Raw genomic sequence first — 17163 nt, 5'->3', positions numbered from 1 at the left:
AGTAGGGCTTTGACTGGAGGAAGAGAGCTAGCTTGGCGGATGTGCGGAGGAAGGGCATTCCAGGCCAGGGGGAGGACGTGGGCTGGGGGTTGACGGCGGGACAGGCAAGAACGAGGCATATCCGACAGTTCATCCCACTTTCATCCCACTTTCGAAGGCTTACTGAAGGCTTTTAGACTGTAAGCCCACTGTTGGGTAGGGACTATCTCTATATGTTGCCAACTTGTACTTCCCAAGCGCTTAGTCCAGTGCTCTGTACACAGTAAGCGCTCAATAAATATGATTGATTGATTGATTGAAGGCACATCTCCTTCCAAGGGCCTTCCCTGACTAAGCCCTCCATTCTTCTTTTCCCACTCCCTTCTGCATCACCCTGACTCACTCCCTTTATTCACTACCCACCCCGCAGCCCAACAGCACTTATTTATTTATATTAACGTCGGTCTCCCCGTCTAGACTGTAAGTTCACTGTGGGCAGGGAATGTGCCTGCTATATTGTTGGGTTGTACTCTCCCAAGCACTTAGTTTAATGCTCTGCGCACACTGCGTGCTCAAAAAACACGACTGATTCACTCACTGACTGATTTACTATATGCAGATCACTGAATTAAGCTGTTGGGAGAGTACGATACAATTCAGTTGATGGAAACATTCCCTGCCCATAAGGCAAGACCAGGAAAATTGAGGGAAGATAATTTTCTAGGGAAAAAATCCTCATTTTTGGCCCCCACCTGCATTCACTGCTAACCTACGTGGGAACACGAACAAAGGATGTCAAGAGCCACAACTACCAATCTTGCCTCAGAGTTCACCGCAGGAAACCGGCAACTCGGCGTACCTGCCTGACTTTTTCTAGCCCTAACCTTCCCTGATTCCCCTCATCTGCTGAAACTCTGCAGGGCTCAAGTTCGTCCCAGCAGCTCAAAAGCAGAATGAAAAGAAAGCACAAAGCCGTAAGTAATCGTCGATCGGGAATTTGGACAACGGCACCTCATTTGGCAAGCTGGGTGAAGCGGTCAGCGACTGAATAAAGCATCCTTGTTTACACTTGACAATCCGTTTGGGTCAACAACCTCACTGGGGAAGTCAAATGAGAGCCCTATGACGCCCATACAATTTATTGGAGTCTGTCATTAGACTGATTATGGCTTTATTAAATTGCGACAATGGCGGAGATTGCCTCTTTTGTTTATTTTGCTCTCCCAAACACACAGTACGGTGCTCGGCACACAATAAAGCAGCGTGGCCTAGTGGAGAAAGAACAAGCCTGGGAGTCAGAGGACCTGGGTTCTAATCCCAGCCCTGCCACTTATCCGCTTTGTGTCCTTGGGCAAGTCACTTGGCTTTGTTGTGCCTCAGTTTCATCATCTGGAAAATGGGGATTATGACTCTGACTCCACTTTTCATTCATTCATTCATTCAATCGTATTTATTGAGCGCTTACTGTGTGCACAGGACTGTACTAAGTGCTTGGGAAGTACAAGTTGGCAACATATGGAGACGGTCCCTACCCAACAACGGGCTCACAGTCTAGAAGGGGGAGACAGACAACAAAACAAAATATATTAACAAAGTAAAACAGAGTAATACATCTGTACAAACATATACACAGGTGCTGTGGGAAGGGGAAGGAGGTAAGGCAGGGGGGATGGAGAGGGGGAGAGGAAAAAGGGGGCTCAGTCTGGGAAGGGCTCCTGGAGGAGGTGAGCTCTCAGTAGTGCTTTGAAGGGAGGAAGAGAGCCAGCTTGGCAGATGTGCGGAGAGAGGGCATTCCAGGCCCGGGGGAGGATGTGGGCCGGGGGTCAAAGGCGGGACGGGCGAGAACGAGGTACGGTGAGGAGGTTAGCGGCGGAGGAGCGGAGGGTGCGGGCTGGGCTGGAGAAGGAGAGAAGAGAGGTGAGGTAGGAGGGGGCGAGGGGATGGACAGCCCTGAAGCCGAGAGGGAGGAGTTCTTGCCTGATGCGTACGCTGACTGGTAGCCACTGGAGATTTTTGAGGAGGAGAGTAACATGCCCAGAGCGTTTCTGCACAAAGATGATCCGGGCAGCAGCGTGAAGTACGGATTGACGTGGGGAGAGACAGGAGGATGGGAGATCAGAGAGAAGGCTGATGCAGTAATCCAGACGGGATAGGATGAGAGACTGAACCAGCGGGGTAGAGGTTTGGATGGCGAGGAAAGGGCGGATCTTGGCAATGTTGCGGAGCTGAGACCGGCAGGTTTTGGTGACGGCTTGGATGTGAGGGGTGAATGAGAGAGCAGAGTCGAGGATGACACCAAGGTTGCGGGTTTGTGAGACTTGGGAAGTGGACTGTGTCCAACCTGATTAGCCTGTATTTACTCTAGTGTTTAGTACAGTTTCTGGAACATAGTAAAAACATAACCAATATCATATAAAGACAGTGGGCACTCAACGAATATCAATGAACGAACAGTACCTCATCTGTAAAATGGGGATTAAGACTGTGAGCCCCATGTGGGACAACCCGATAACCTTGTAGCTATCCCAGCGCTTAGAACAGTGCCCGGTATATAGTAAGCGCTTAACATATACCAGTATTATTATTATCGTTACTGCCACAGGGACCTAAAGAAGGTAATGTACTGATGACAAAACGCACCATGATTAGTTTTCTTGCATGTCATCTTTGACATCTCTTTTATCTACTCTTACAGTCTTCTCATTCCTCACCCTGCCGCAAATCTCTCCCTTCTTAAATTCAACCGCATGGAGCATCTTTTGAAAATGCTGTTCGGAACACATCTTTGCCTTCCTCCAAAAGGCTCCAGTGAACTCATTTTATCTCCCCCTGGTTTTAGACTGTGAGCAGTTGATGGGTAAGGACTGCCTCTATTTGTTGAAGAATTATACTTTCCAAGTGCTTAGTCCAGTGCTCGGCACACGGGAAGCGCTCAATAAATACGAGTGAATGAATCGATCTCCCATAAAACAAAGCTGCCAAAGATGGCTCGCCCTCTCAATTTCCACTCTCTCCTCCTCTCCCCCATCTGAGCTACCCTCTTACTGTACCTCACTCTTGACTGTGTTGCATCCAATGCCCTGCTCAAGACTTGCTGCCTTTACCATTTACTAAATAATAATGACAGTATTTACTAAGCGCTTACTATGTGCCAAACACTGTTTCACATTTTGTCTAAAAAAGTCTCCCCCAAGTGTCAATCGCTGACTGGTCCCCCATCTTCCCGGCGGGGTTACACCGTCCCATTACCATAGCATTCACGGAGCACATCTGCTTATTATTAATTTAAAACAATCTTTATGCTTTTAATCATTTATTTGGCTGACAATTTGTGGAGGAACGACCAATAGCATTTAAGGTCCGGTCCCCACCTCAAAGAGTTCCTAAATCCTGCGGAGAAGATAAGCGGACCCAAATTGCAGCTCCCGTTCATCGATCATCTTAGTGCATGTCCGTTTCAGCAGCGAATCTGCTTACTCATTAAGTGGGCCCCAGATCCTAAAACTCCAATTAACATGGGACGAAATGTTAAGTGGGTAAGATTTACGTAACAGAGCTGAAGGGGCCAGTCAGCCAAAGTTGGTTGTTCTGGCCAATCAGATAATATATCCTGATGCGTTTTTCTCTCATAAGTGTGGGCGGACAGCACAGCAGCCAACAAGGAATGGGGCAAAGGCCACCGTCGCCCAAGACCTCCAAGACAACTCATCATTTGTACAATTTGTAAAATTCCAGACATCAATTCATAACCTTGATGAAATCTGGGACGAAAACGATTCAGTCAAACAAAACAAAACTCAAAATGACTCTAGAGGTGAAATTTAACCCCCCCTGCACTCAGGATCTTGCTAGAAATCTTCAAAGGGCTGCGGTTTCTAGACTGTGAGCCCACTGTTGGGTAGGGACTGTCTCTATATGTTGCCAACTTGTACTTCCCAAGCGCTTAATACAGTGCTCTGCACACAGTCAGCGCTCAATAAATACAATTGATTGATTGATTTACCTGGATGGTTATTTGCTTTCAGTATCAGGATATCATCTAGTATAAAATAAGTAAAAACAGCTTTAAAGAAAAGTGTTTGTAAGATGAGACTGACCCTATCTGCATCCAACCTAAGTTTTTTGAATAATAATAATAATAATAATTGTGGCATTTGTTAAGCACTTACTGTGAGCCAGGCACTGTTCTAAGTGCTGGGGTAGATACAAGTTAATCAGGTTGGCAGTCCCTGTCCCACATGGGGAATCCAGTCTTAATCCCCATTTTGCAGCTGTGGTAACTAAGGCACAGAGAAGTTAAGTGACTTACCCAAGGTCATACAGCAATCAGATGGTGGAGCCAGGATTAGAACTCATGTCCTCTGATTCCCAGGCCTGTGCTCTTTCCACTAGGCCACAATGCTTCCACCCCAGTACTTAACAGGGTGTTTGACACAGAGTAAGCATTCAGCAAATATTACTGACATCCCTGTGGCTACTGAGAAGCACCTGTTAAACTTATAAATTCATGAATTAGAATGAATTTGAAGAATGTTTACGAATGGTTATGAATCTGAAACGTCTTAAAACAGCAGTCTGCTCCAAAAGAAATACCTACGAATCCCTGCTCAAACTCACTTAGCTGAAGACGGGTATTTCACATGAAGTCTTAGAATACAGCAGATTTACAGTCCTGATCAAATTAAAACAACAACAACAACAACAACAACAACTTTTCTTCCTTATAAATCTAGGAAGTCAGCATTATAGTGTGGATTGCTCCTAATTTCCTCAATGGAAACAATCAAGGAACTCCAAGCTATAGAAGGCACAAATTTACATGAGATTCTTCCATATTTATCAAGGGTAACCGCAGAGGGTGGCTAAAGCTTTCCTCATCGCTAATACTGAGATAAAAGTCAAGCTGACAAACATCTCTCATGTTCCGAAGGCACCACATTATTCGCCTTTCACCGGTTTTCGGAGCTAAAATTACCACAGCTAATTAGCCCAATTTATATCTGATGGGTGTCAAGGTGAACCCAGCAGACAGCTGTTCATTTCAAATGGCATGAGAACTGAGACTGGTAACGCTCACTGATTTCATATTGGAGAGTCTTCGAAATAAAGAAGCATTTGAGAGATTTTTAGCTATGACTAAAACCCGGAAGAACCCGTTGCAAGACTAAAAAAAAAATTTTTTTCCAACCAATCACTGGTATGTATCAGTAATCAATCATATTTATTCATTCATTCATTCATTCAATCGTATTTATTGAGCGCTTACTGCGTGCAGAGCACTGTACTAAGTGCTCGGGAAGTACATGTTGGCAACAGATAGAGACGGTCCCTACCCAACAGCGGGCTCACAGTCTAGAAGGGGGAGACAGACAGGCAACAAAATAAAACAGATTAACAAAATAAAATAAATATTGAACACCTATTGTGTAAAGAGCACTGCACTGAGCACTTGGAAGAGTAAAATACAACAGAGTTGGTAGACACATTCTCTGCCCACCAGAAGTTTACAGAGGGGAAGGCAGACCTTAAATATGGATATACCGGACTGGGGATGGATGAATATCAAGTACTTTGATATCAATATCAAAGCCACGAGAAGCAGCGTGGCTCAACGAGAAGCAGCGTGGCTCAGTGGAAAGAGCCCGGGCTTTGGAGTCAGAGGTCATGGGTTCAAATCCCAGCTCCGCCAATTGTCAGCTGTGTGACTTTGGACAAGTCACTTCACTTCTCTGTGCCTCAGTTACCTCATCTGTAAAACGGGGATTAAGACTGTGAGACCCACGCGGGACAACCTGATCACCTTGTAAGCTCTCCAGCGCTTAGAACAGTGCTTTGCACATAGTAAGCACTTAATAAATGCTATTCAAAAAAAAAAGTACTAAGAGGGCGCGGATCCAAATACAGGTGATGCAGAAAACAGGGAGAGTAGAGGATACGAAAGCTTAGTCGGGGAAGGGCGGTGATTTTAATAAACCTATAAAGGTGTGGAGAGGGGTGGTCTATCAGATATGAAAAAAGAGGAAGATTCCAGGCTGGAGGAAGGATGCCCATTGTTGAGTAGGGATTGTTTCTGTCGCCGTACTTTCCAAGCGCTTAGTACAGTGCTCTGCACACAGTAAGCGCTCAATAAATGATTGAATGCATGAATGTGCGCAAGAGGTTAGCCATGAGCCCGTTTCTAGACTGTGAGCCCATTATTGGGTAGGGACCGTCTCTATATGTTGCCAACTTGTGCTTTCCAAGCGCTTAGTCCAGTGCTCTGCACACAGTAAGCGCTCAATGAATACGATTGACTGAATGAATGAAATGAGATGTTTTGAAGGAGTGGAGTGTGTGGGTTGGGTTGTAGTAGAAAAATCAGTGTGGCAAGAGGAGTGACCAGATTGAGTGATTTAAAGCTGATAGTGAGGATTTTGTTTCTTGTGGGGGGTGGATGGGCAACCACTGAAGGTTCTTGAGGAGTGGGGAGACGGACTGAATTTTTTTTAGAATAATTAAATATGGACTGGACTGGGGAGAGACAGGAGACAGAGAGGGCAAGCGCTTAGTACAGTGCTCTGCACACAGTAAGCGCTCAATAAAACGATTGAATGAATGAGAAGGCTGATGCAGCAGTCAAAGTGGAATACGATAAAGGAGTTAGAAGGACCTGGGTTCTAATCCCACCTCCACCACTTGTCTATGGTGTGACCCTGGGCAAGTCACTTTACTTCTCTGTGCCTCATCTGTAAAGTGGGGATTAGGATTGAGAGCCCCATAAGGGATGGGGACCGAGTCCAATCCAATCTGCTTGTACCCACCCCAGCACTTAGTACAATGCATGGCACATAGTAAACACTTAACAAATACCAAAATTATTATTATAAGGTCTTGGATCAGCCTAGTAGAGTTTGAATGGAGAGGAAAGGGCTGATTTTAATGATGCAATTTTAATGATCCTTCCTCTCCCCCCTTCCCCCTCCCAATCCCCCCGCCTTACCTCCTTCCCCTCCCCACAGCACCTGTATATATGTATATATGTTTGTACGTATTTATTACTCTATTTATTTTATTTGTACATATTTATTCTATTTATTTTATTTTGTTATGCTTTGTTTTGTTGTCTGTATCCCCCTTCTAGACTGTGAGCCCGCTGTTGGGTAAGGACCGTCTCTATATGTTGCCAATTTGTACTTCCCAAGCGCTTAGTACAGTGCTCTGCACACAGTAAGCGCTCAATAAATACGACTGAATGAATGAATGCGAAGGTAAAAAAGACAGGATTTGGGGACAGACTGAGCATGTGGGTTGAATGAGAGAGATGAGTTGAGAATAAGGCCAAAGCCTTTAAATATGCTCCGAATATATTATAAAGACGCAGTCACTGAATCTGGATCAAGACAGCTTCTATAAGACTAGACTGATAACAAGGCAATTCATGAAACCTTATAAAAGCTCCCTATATAAAGTTAAAATTCTATAAACAGATGTTGAATGAAAGCAGAGTGACCTAGTGGATACAGCACATGGTTTGGGAGTCAGAAGGACCTGGTTTGCAATCCCAGTTCTGGCACATAATAATAATAATAATAATAATAATAATAATAATAATAATAATAATAATAATAATAATAATGGCATTTATTAAGTGCTTACTATATGCAAAGCACTGTTCTAAGTGCTGGGGAGGTTACAAGATGATCAGGTTGCCCCATGGGGGGGCTCACAGTCTTCATCCTCATTTTACAGATGAGGTAACTGAGGCACAGAGAAGTTAAGTGACTTGCCCAAAGTCACACAGCTGACAAGTGGCAGAGCCAGAATTTGAACCCATGACCTCTGACTCCAAAGCCCGGGCTCATTCCACTGATCCACGCTGCTTCTCACTTCTCTTCTTACTGCCTCAGTTACCTCGTCTGCAAAATGGGGATTAAGACTGTAAACCCCATGTGGGACATGGATTGGAATCCAACCTGATTAGCTTGTAGTTACCCAAGCACTTAGTACAGTACCCGGCACACAGTAAGCGCTTATCAAATGCCATTAAAAAAAGCATATATTCATCAAGTGCACCCTTAAATCCCACCCATGCCTAAAATCATTTTCAGAAGTGTGATGAAAAGACACACACAGAAATAAATAATACATAAGGCTTGTTGTGGGCAGGGAATGTTTTTATTGTTATACTGTACTCTCTTCAGGTGCATAATACAGTGCTTTGCACACACATTAAGCGCTCAATAAATGTGATTGAATGAATTGTCTGGATTCTAAGGTAGCTCAGCTAATTCTAGGTTCCTAAAAATCTTCAATGTTCAAAGGGAGCCACCCCGCTTCTATTTGCTGGGCATCAAGGTAGTTGGGTTTCTGCTGCCGTCTTCCCCGTTTTATTGTAGTTTTCTGAGGGCAGCAAACAAGTCTTTTTGTGAAAGACTTTTCATTCATTCATTCGTATTTATTAAGCGCTCAATAAATACCACTGAATGAATGAATGAAAAGTCTTTCACAACTGCTGAACGTTCCCAAGGTTCCCAGTACAAGTGCTCTGCACAGCGGCAATCAGTAAATGCCCATGATGATCACCACTATGCCAAACTACCCGGGGGTTATGCTCTGTCCTCCAGAAGATCAATGACCCCAGCTCAGCTTGGTAGATGACCGGTTATTCTACAGCCAATCAATTCTCTCAGGGAAGGCAGGATGTGATGCACACTGTTATCCTCTAGACTGTAAGCTTGTTGTTGGCAGGGAATGGGTCCGTTTACTGTTGTATTGCACTCTCCCAAGCGCTTACGACAGCGCTCTGCATACAGTGAGCGCTCGATAAATACGACTGAATGAATGCTTTGGCGCCGGTGATCCTGTTTGCCACTTGGGTGTTTAGTACGGTCGTTTGGTTGGGTTGAGGGACTAGACTGTGAGCTTCTTGAGGGCAGGGAGCGTGACTATCAACTGTATCGGGCAACGCTTTGCACAAAGGAAGCTCTCAATCAATCCATCAATCAACCGTATTTATCGAGTGCTTATTATGTGCAGAGCACGGCGCTAAAAAGCCTGGGTGAGTAGGATATAACAGAGTGGGTAGAGACACATTCCCTGCCCACAGCGAGCTTCCCTACCGTTGTTGGACTGTACTAGAAATAAAGAGGCGCATCTAAGGAGAATCCAGGCATCAGAGTCACGTAGATGGTTCGATCCTACTGTGGACTCAACGTCTTTAGTCTGGACCTCCCCACGAAACACGCCACACCCCTCCTGGAGGTCTAGAAAGAGACCCTGTCCAATCAATCAATCAATGATCGATCAATTGATTGACACCAATCAATCAATCAATGTTGATGGTGGCTACAGCTCTTTCTATAATCATTAAAAGGGGAGCGAGAAGGAGAGGAGAGAGTATAGAGAAGGGAGGGAGAGACCCCCAAACGAGCGGGAGAGAAGGAGAGGAAGAAACACCATGGCCTAATGGATCGAGCATGGGCCTGACAGTCAAAAGGAGCTGGGTTCTAGTCCCGGCTCCGTCACTTCTCTACTGAGTGACCATGGGCAAGTCACTCCACTTCTCTGTGCCTCAGTCACCTCAACTGTAAAATGGGGATGACGATCATGAGCCCCATATGGGACAGGGAATGTGCCAAACCTGACTAGCGTGCATCTAGCCCAGTGCTAAGTATAGTGCTCGGTGTACAGAAAGTGCTTTAATAAACACCATTGAAAAAAAGAGAAACAGGGAAAAAAAGAGAGGATGAGACCCCTACTTTGATTCGAGAGAATGTTGGAGACCCCTCTCTTGTAGCAGAAGAAAGTGATGTGCCAGCAGTAAGAGGAAGAGGACACCTGACCCAGTTTGCTTTGTTCCAAGCTAGGATAGATGCTGGGAAGGATTCAGGGATGTGGGCTGTATCAGAGCTCAACTAATAATAATGATAATAATAATAATAATAACAGCATTTATTAAGCGCTTACTATGTGCAAAGCACTGTTCTAAGTGCTGGGGAGGTTAGAAGGTGATCAGGGTGTCCCATGGTGGGCTCACAGTTTTAGTCCCCATTTGACAGTTGAGGTCACTGAGGCCCAGAGAAGTGAAGTGACTTGCCCAAAGTCACACAACTGACAATTGGAAGAGCCAGGATTTGAACCCATGACCTCCGACTCCAAAGCCCGGGCTCTTGCCACTGAGCCACGCTGGGCTGATCTGGTGGCTACCTACTTGCAGAGAACGAAAAAGAGCATAACCAACTCACGGGAACAAGTCGGTGGAGCCGGAGAGGCCTGTCTTAGCCAAACTAGAGCTCCTCCTGGCACAGGGTGTCCAAGCATGCCCGCCTCAAACAGGCAGTGGATGATTTCACAACCCTCCAGTGCTCCTTTGAAATATTATTTCTTTTACTGAAGAGGGCCGGTCTTGTTCTAGAAACCTCAACAACATTCCTGGGAAGAGTCGGGGATGCTAACAGGAAGCGCCAAATAGATCTGCTTGATCTTCAGTTGGGGCTCCCAATAACGGGTAATCCTCTAGGGAAATTTTTATTTTCCAAGAGCCAAGAGAAAAGAAGTTATTCACGGAAGACATCTTCCAGGTGGGCAAAGAAGCAGCGTGGCTCAGTGGAAAGAGCCCGGGCTTGGGAGCCAGGTCATGGGATCTAATCCTGGCTCTGCCACTTGTCAGCTGTGTGACTCTGGGCAAGTCAGTTAACTTCTCTGAGCCTCAGTTACTTCATCTGTAAAATGGGGATTAAGACTGTGAGCCCCCCGTGGGACAACCTGATCACCCTGTATCCCTCCCAGCGCTTAGAACAGTGCTTCGCACATAGTTAACGCTTAACAAATGTCATCATTATTATTATAAACGAGATGCCGTTTGGCCTAGTGGAAAGACCCCGGGCCTGAGAGTCAGAGGACCTGAGTTCTAAACCCGGCTCTACCACTTCCCTGCTGTGTGACCATGGGCAAGGCACATCACTTCTCTGGGCCTCAGTTCCCTCGTCTGCAAAATGGGGATTCAATCCCCATTTTCCCTCCTACTTAGCCTATGAGCCCCAGGTGGGGCCTGATGATCTCGTCTCTGCCCCAGTGTTTAGCACACTGCTGGGCACATAATAAGCACTACAGCTATCATTAACTGTATGATGAACGTGAACACTTACAATTTGCTGTTTCTTCGGTATCATTCTACTAATGCAACAGTGGTTTCTTGAAAGAATTCTCGCACTTTGGTGGTGTGGGTTGTACCGTCTCAATCTTCGTGACAGGTTGTTAGCTCTGAACAAACACACGGCCTATTTTCCGGCGCCCACCTGGAAGGGGTGAGTCCCTTCATTTTGAAAGCCCACAAGGTCACTGCCCCCGGGGACTGTGTAATGGGTGATAAGGAGCCGTGGGCTTCCTTAAGGTCGTCACACGAGCCCTCCTCTCCCAACACATCCACAAATCGAGAAGTAGCAGAGTCTATCTGAGTCTATCTCTGTCAAACCGACATGGCGAGTCGCCTCTTCCCAGAATTGGGGACGCCCACACTGTCGGACCCCGCGGGGTGCCGAGCGACCCATCGGACCGCCTCGCTGGAGCAAGGAGGAGTGGGCATCTCCTCGGGGAGGGAGTTCAACTGCCGGGGGATTTGAAAGATAGCCCGTATGAGGTGGTTTGGAAAGGTAGCCCCGGAGACTTGAGGGCCAGGTGATTTGAAAGGTAGCTCCTCCCTGGGTGGTTTGAAAGACAGTCGCTGGAAATAGCTGGTGTCTCCTTCCCGGCCCCGCCAGCTGGGAGAAGCTGGGGAACGTGCAGGCCGCATAAAGTGTATTCCTCCCGGGTGAGAAGCGTTCGTGGAGAGGAAGGTAGGTGCTTTGCCTTGTTTGAGTAACTAAATAAGTATATTCCTCCCAGAAGGGAAGTCCAATTCGCCACATGGAATACATCTGGCATGGCTTCGCCTGACTCCTGTCTCTCACTCGCCATACCGATCCTCAAACCCATCCCCACGCGACGCTGTGACAGGTGATCAGGTTAGGACCAATCCATTCCAGAGCTCCGTATGCTCCTTCTTGGAAAACTGGCCCAATAGGCTCTCAAGAGGGAAAAGGAAAACGTCCTTACCTCCTCTGGGCCCAGGATCCGGGGGCCCGAGACTGACGCCTCCCCAAGAGTTTCCAGTCCAGCCCCGCTCTCTTTTAACCTTCATTCTTTTCTTTCTTTCCCATTCTTCCCTTTGCTGGAACATCTCCGCCTGGACCTTCTCTTGTTCTTCTTTTCCTCTTTGGGCAACTCCCTGCACCACTCCATTTTTAAGGATGGGCACATTCAGACCCGGCCAGAGGAAACCGGAGCGCCCTTGAGATTTAAAGTAGAGAAAGAAAAAACTTTCACCTCTAAGTAACATCAACACGAATAACCCAAACGTGCTGGGTACAGCACTATGATGAACATCCGAGTGCTGTATCTTTATACCCCCGAATCCAGCCGGCCTTTTAAAAATGCCTTTTAATGCGACATGAGACGTTAGCATTTCATGAAATGGCTCGCCACTATCATAATCACTGAGGTTAAGATGGGGAAGGGGAAGTTCCGAGAAGCAGCGGGGCCTAGCGGAAACAGCACGGGCTCTGGATTCTAATCCCAGCTCTGCCACGATGCTACTGTGTGACCCCGGGCAAGTCACTTTCCTTCTCTGTGCCCCAGTTCCCTCATCTGTAAAATGGGGATTAAAGCCTACTCCCTCCTACTCTGTCTGTGAGCCCCAAGTGGGACAGGGACTATATGTCCATCCTGATGAACTCCAGGGTTTAGAACAGTGCTTGGCACACAGTAAGTGCTTACCAAGTAGCCCTCATTTTTTCTGAAGCCACCATCAATCCAGAAAACTGACAAGTAATGAATGCAAGTTGCCCTAGTGCTGGAGAAAGCCGGAAAGGAAGCCTAGGGAGAGCAGCCAAGGTTCAATTCTTTGCCTCCTAGAAGGAGGGGACCCTCAGCAGCTACTGAGGCACCGACGACCATTCAAGCTTCGTCGTGCACGCGAAGCACTGTACTGAGCGCTTGGGAGAGTACACGATAACAACAAACATTCCCACCCACAACAAGCTCACAGTTTAGAGCCACTAAGGTGGCTCCCAGCTTGGCGTGAGGGTGGCGGGGTGGGTGAGTGAAAGCATGGCAAAGAGGAGGTGCCAATATACGCAAAACACCCAGGGTGTAACGAGCTGACATAACGAAGTGCAGGACGCCAGGGCGGGCAGCCAACAAGCGGCATAGACTTGTTCATCCAAATCACTTCCAACCTTGACGAATGTAAATCGAGGGCAGTTTGGAGAGGCACGGACCACTCACAGCACATAGCATGATTGATTGATTGGTTTTTTATTTATATTAATATCTGTCTCCCCCTCTAGACTGTGAGCTCATTGCAGATAGGGAATGCGTCAGTTTGTTGTTGTACTGTACTCCTCTAAGTGCTTAGGGCAGTGCTTTGCACACAGTAAGCGTTCAATAGATACGACTGAATGGAACAGAACTGAACTGAACTCCATCTGTGTTTTTTTTTATATTAAGGTCTGTCTTCCCCTCTAGACTGTCAGCTTGCTGTGGGCAGGGAATGTGTTTGTTTACTGTTGCATTGTATTCTCCCCAGTACTCCGCAAACATTAAGCGCTCAATAAATATGATTGACTGACTGACTCCCTCATCCCAAGAGCACAAATGAGACTGGAGTCTTTTGCGGCTATTCATTCATTCATTCAATCGTATTTATTGAGCGCTTACTGTGTGCAGAGCAATGTGCTAAGCGCTTGCTCTACAGCTCGAGCAGCATGTTGATATCAGTCACGTGGCTGAACCCACTTACATCCACCCCAGATTTTTCATGGGATGATGAGTGTTATGAAACCATTCGGTTTACTGCTCCCATTTCGCAAGCCTGATCACATTTACAGATGGCTAAATAACTGGTGATTGGTAACGAGCTTACCTTCACCGACAAGCTGGCCTCTGTTGAGGTCCTTTTTCCTCCTTTTCTTCGTTCTCTTGCCTCTCCCCTTCCTGGCTCCAACCCCGGTCTCTGCCAAAACACCCTTCCATAGCTCTTCTGCTGTCACTGTAATGAGAAAGGTTTCACAAATAAGGGTTTTTCAGATGAAAACAAAACAAGAGCAATTCAAACTGACACGTTCACAACACTTCCTGGATCGGTATGTTTTTTACGAATCCCTAATGATCCAGATGGTTCCTAATGTAGCTCTCTTAGAGCGATGGTACACACTACCCCGTCACTATGCGGATTATATATTATGGCAGAGATGATTTCATTTATGGAGCTGCACTGGTTAAAATAAAATCAACTAAGTAATAGTTTGTTGAATTTTGACTGACGTTTTGTTTTTCTCTCTGAGACCTAAAAAGTCAAGTGAGCTCAGCACACGCAATTTAAAAGAAAATAATAAAATGGAAATCAACCCCAGGGTGCTCTTTTAACTCGGAATCATATTCAGGATTTCAACAGTAATGGACTTATGAATCATTTGGGTGTGGGGGAAAGGAGGTAACCGAGAAGAGAACATGATATTTAGGTGACAATTTTAGCTTAAATGACGTGAAATTATTGTGCTCAGTCTTGTACATCACAAAGCTATAGGTAGTTTAAAAAATACATATGTGGAGTGGTATAGCTGGCTGTTTATGCACCATAGGGCAACTTCTAGTTGTAATCATGCTGGTGAAATAAGAGGCTCTGTTAAAAGGAGATTATGGTAGTTTATTGCAAAGAGATTTTAAAAGAACATTTAGGGCCTCAATTCAGATAAATTGCCGTTATGGAATAAGAGGCATTTCTGAGAACTAACATTACCCTTTCAATTCTCTGGTGCCACAAAACAAGTCCTGAATCAACAGTACCTTGCAGTTCCTCATAACTCAGACAGAAACGAGCTGACGGAAACCTACGGTGCGGGATGCAAATCACATTAAGGGATCTGCGCAACAAATGGTAGGATGCCAAAGCAGCCAAGAGCCACAGCCAAAGAGGCAATATGGTCCAGCCGATATCCCCGCCACCACTCTGAGGCGTGAAGATGGCTCCAGCTTCATTTCAGACAACGAGGGAATCCCGAAGTGGTGGTAATAAAGCCTGATGAGAAGAACAAACCCTGGGCTAGTGGATGGACAGGATCTGGGTTCTAATGCCAGCTTTGCCGCTTGCTTGCTGGATGTCCTTGGGTAAGTCGCTTCAATTCTCTGTGCCTCGGTCCCCTCGTCTCTAAAACGGGGATTAAGACTGTGAGCCACAAGTGGGACTTGGACGGGGTCCAACTGCATTAACTTGTGTCTACCCCAGCACTTAGTACAGTGCCTGGGACATAGTAAATGCTTAATACTACAAATAAAACAAAACAAAAACCCCTTCAATGTTATCCTCAACCTACCCTCTGTTACCAAAGATGAAACCCTGTTGAACCTGGAAAACACTCCATATCATCAATGGAGAAGCAGCGAGGCCTAGTGTACATCATCATCATCAATCGTATTTATTGAGCGCTTACTGTGTGCAGAGCACTGTACTAAGCGCTTGGGAAGTACAAGTCGGCAACATATAGAGACAGTCCCTACCCAACAGTGGGCTCACAGTCTAAAAGGGGGAGACAGAGAACAAAACCAAACAAACTAACAAAACAAAATACAGAGCCCAGGCCCTGGAATCAGAGGACCTTGGTTCTAATCCTGGCTCTGCCAATTGCTTGCTGTGTGACCTTGGGCAAATCACTTCACTTCTCTGTGCCTCAGTTTCCTTAACTATAATGGGGATTGCAAGTACCTGTTCTCCCTCCTTAGACTGTGAGCCCCAGGCGGGACAGGGACTGTGTCCAATCTAATTCACTTGTACCTAGACCAGTGCTTAGAACGGTACTTGACACACAGTAAGGACTTAACAAATACCATAAAAACCAACAATCAGGCATCCGTCATTGAAGAGTTCATTGCCGGCGTCAAGAGTCATAAAGTCCATTCAGGTCTTTAGACCGTAAGCTCATTGTGGGCAGGGAACATGTCTACCAAATCTCTTGGTACAGTACGTTCCCAAGCACTCGGTACCATGCTCTGCACATAGAAAGTGCTCAATAAATACCATGGTTCGATAAAGGAATGGCACAGCACTGGGACACAATGCCATGCCACGGAGTGAAAACCCTGTTTTTGACACATATGTGAAGATTTCCCCAACCTATGGAAGACTGAGGAGATGCTACAGGTTCTCAAAGGTGTCATCACCATCACCACTTTCCAGAATAAAAATGGAAGGTCAGCCTGGCAAAATCGGAGGCAACTCACTGCATTCTATCATTCAAAGGTATTTACTGGGCACTTACCGTGTGCCAGATCAATCAATCATATTTATTGAGCGCTTACTGTGTGCAGAGCACTGTACTAAGTGCCTAGATAGTCTACAGTCAGATAGTCTAGTAGGCACTGGGGTGGATACAAGCAAATTGGGTTGGACACAGTCCCTGTACCATATGGGGCTGTTTTAACTCCCATTTTGCAGATGAGGGAAATGAGGCCCAGAAGTGAAGTGACTTGCCCAAGATCTCACAGCAGACAACTGGCGGAGCCGGGTTGAGAATCCAGGTCCGTCTGTCTCCCCGGCGCATGATCTATCCTCTAGGTCACGCTGCTTTATTGAGCGGTTACTGTGGGCAGAGCACTGTATTAAGACCTTGGGAGAGTAAAACAGAATAGAGTTGGTGGATAATAATGATGGCATTTATTAAGCGCTTACTACGTGCAAAACACTGTTCTAAGCACTGGGGGGGATACAAGGTGATCAGGCTGTCCCACGTGGGGCTCACGGTCTTAATCCCCCTTTTGCAGATGAGGAAACTGAGGCTCAGATAAGAGAAGTGACTTGCCCAAGGTCACACAGCAGACGTGGCGGAGCCGGGATTAGAACCCATGACTTCTGACTCCAAAGCCTGTGCTCTTTCCACTGAGCCACGCTGCTTCTCGATGTGTTTTCTGCCCACAAGGAGAGTACATTCTAGACGGGGAGACAGACACTCAGAATAAATAATGGATAAGTACAGAAGGCCGCTTGGAGGAGATGTGACTTTAATAAGGCCTTGAAGGTGGCGGGAGTGGTGGTCTACTCTATCCCTCTGTTGGGTAGGGACCGTCTCTATATGTTGCCAACCTGTACTTCCCAAGCGCTTAGTACAGTGCTCT

At 46.3% G+C, this 17163-nt stretch overlaps 1 protein-coding gene across 1 annotated transcript in view; it reads right to left on the bottom strand.

The window, feature by feature from the left end:
* Positions 1-17163, bottom strand: part of MRPS5 (mitochondrial ribosomal protein S5) — a 119356-nt gene that overhangs the window by 46231 nt on the left and 55962 nt on the right. The window contains exons 4-5 of the mRNA XM_038751824.1: positions 13919-14044; positions 12052-12285 (exon numbers count right to left, since the gene is read on the bottom strand). Of these exons, the coding sequence (XP_038607752.1) occupies positions 12052-12285; positions 13919-14044 (360 nt within the window). The remainder of the gene's footprint in view (positions 1-12051; positions 12286-13918; positions 14045-17163) is intronic.

This window comes from Tachyglossus aculeatus, chromosome 1 (assembly GCF_015852505.1).
Source record: "Tachyglossus aculeatus isolate mTacAcu1 chromosome 1, mTacAcu1.pri, whole genome shotgun sequence".
In the NCBI taxonomy this organism is placed as follows: Eukaryota; Metazoa; Chordata; class Mammalia; order Monotremata; family Tachyglossidae; genus Tachyglossus; species Tachyglossus aculeatus.
The sequence above is the reverse complement of the archived record's forward strand: the minus strand, read 5'-3'. Positions and strand labels throughout refer to the sequence as shown.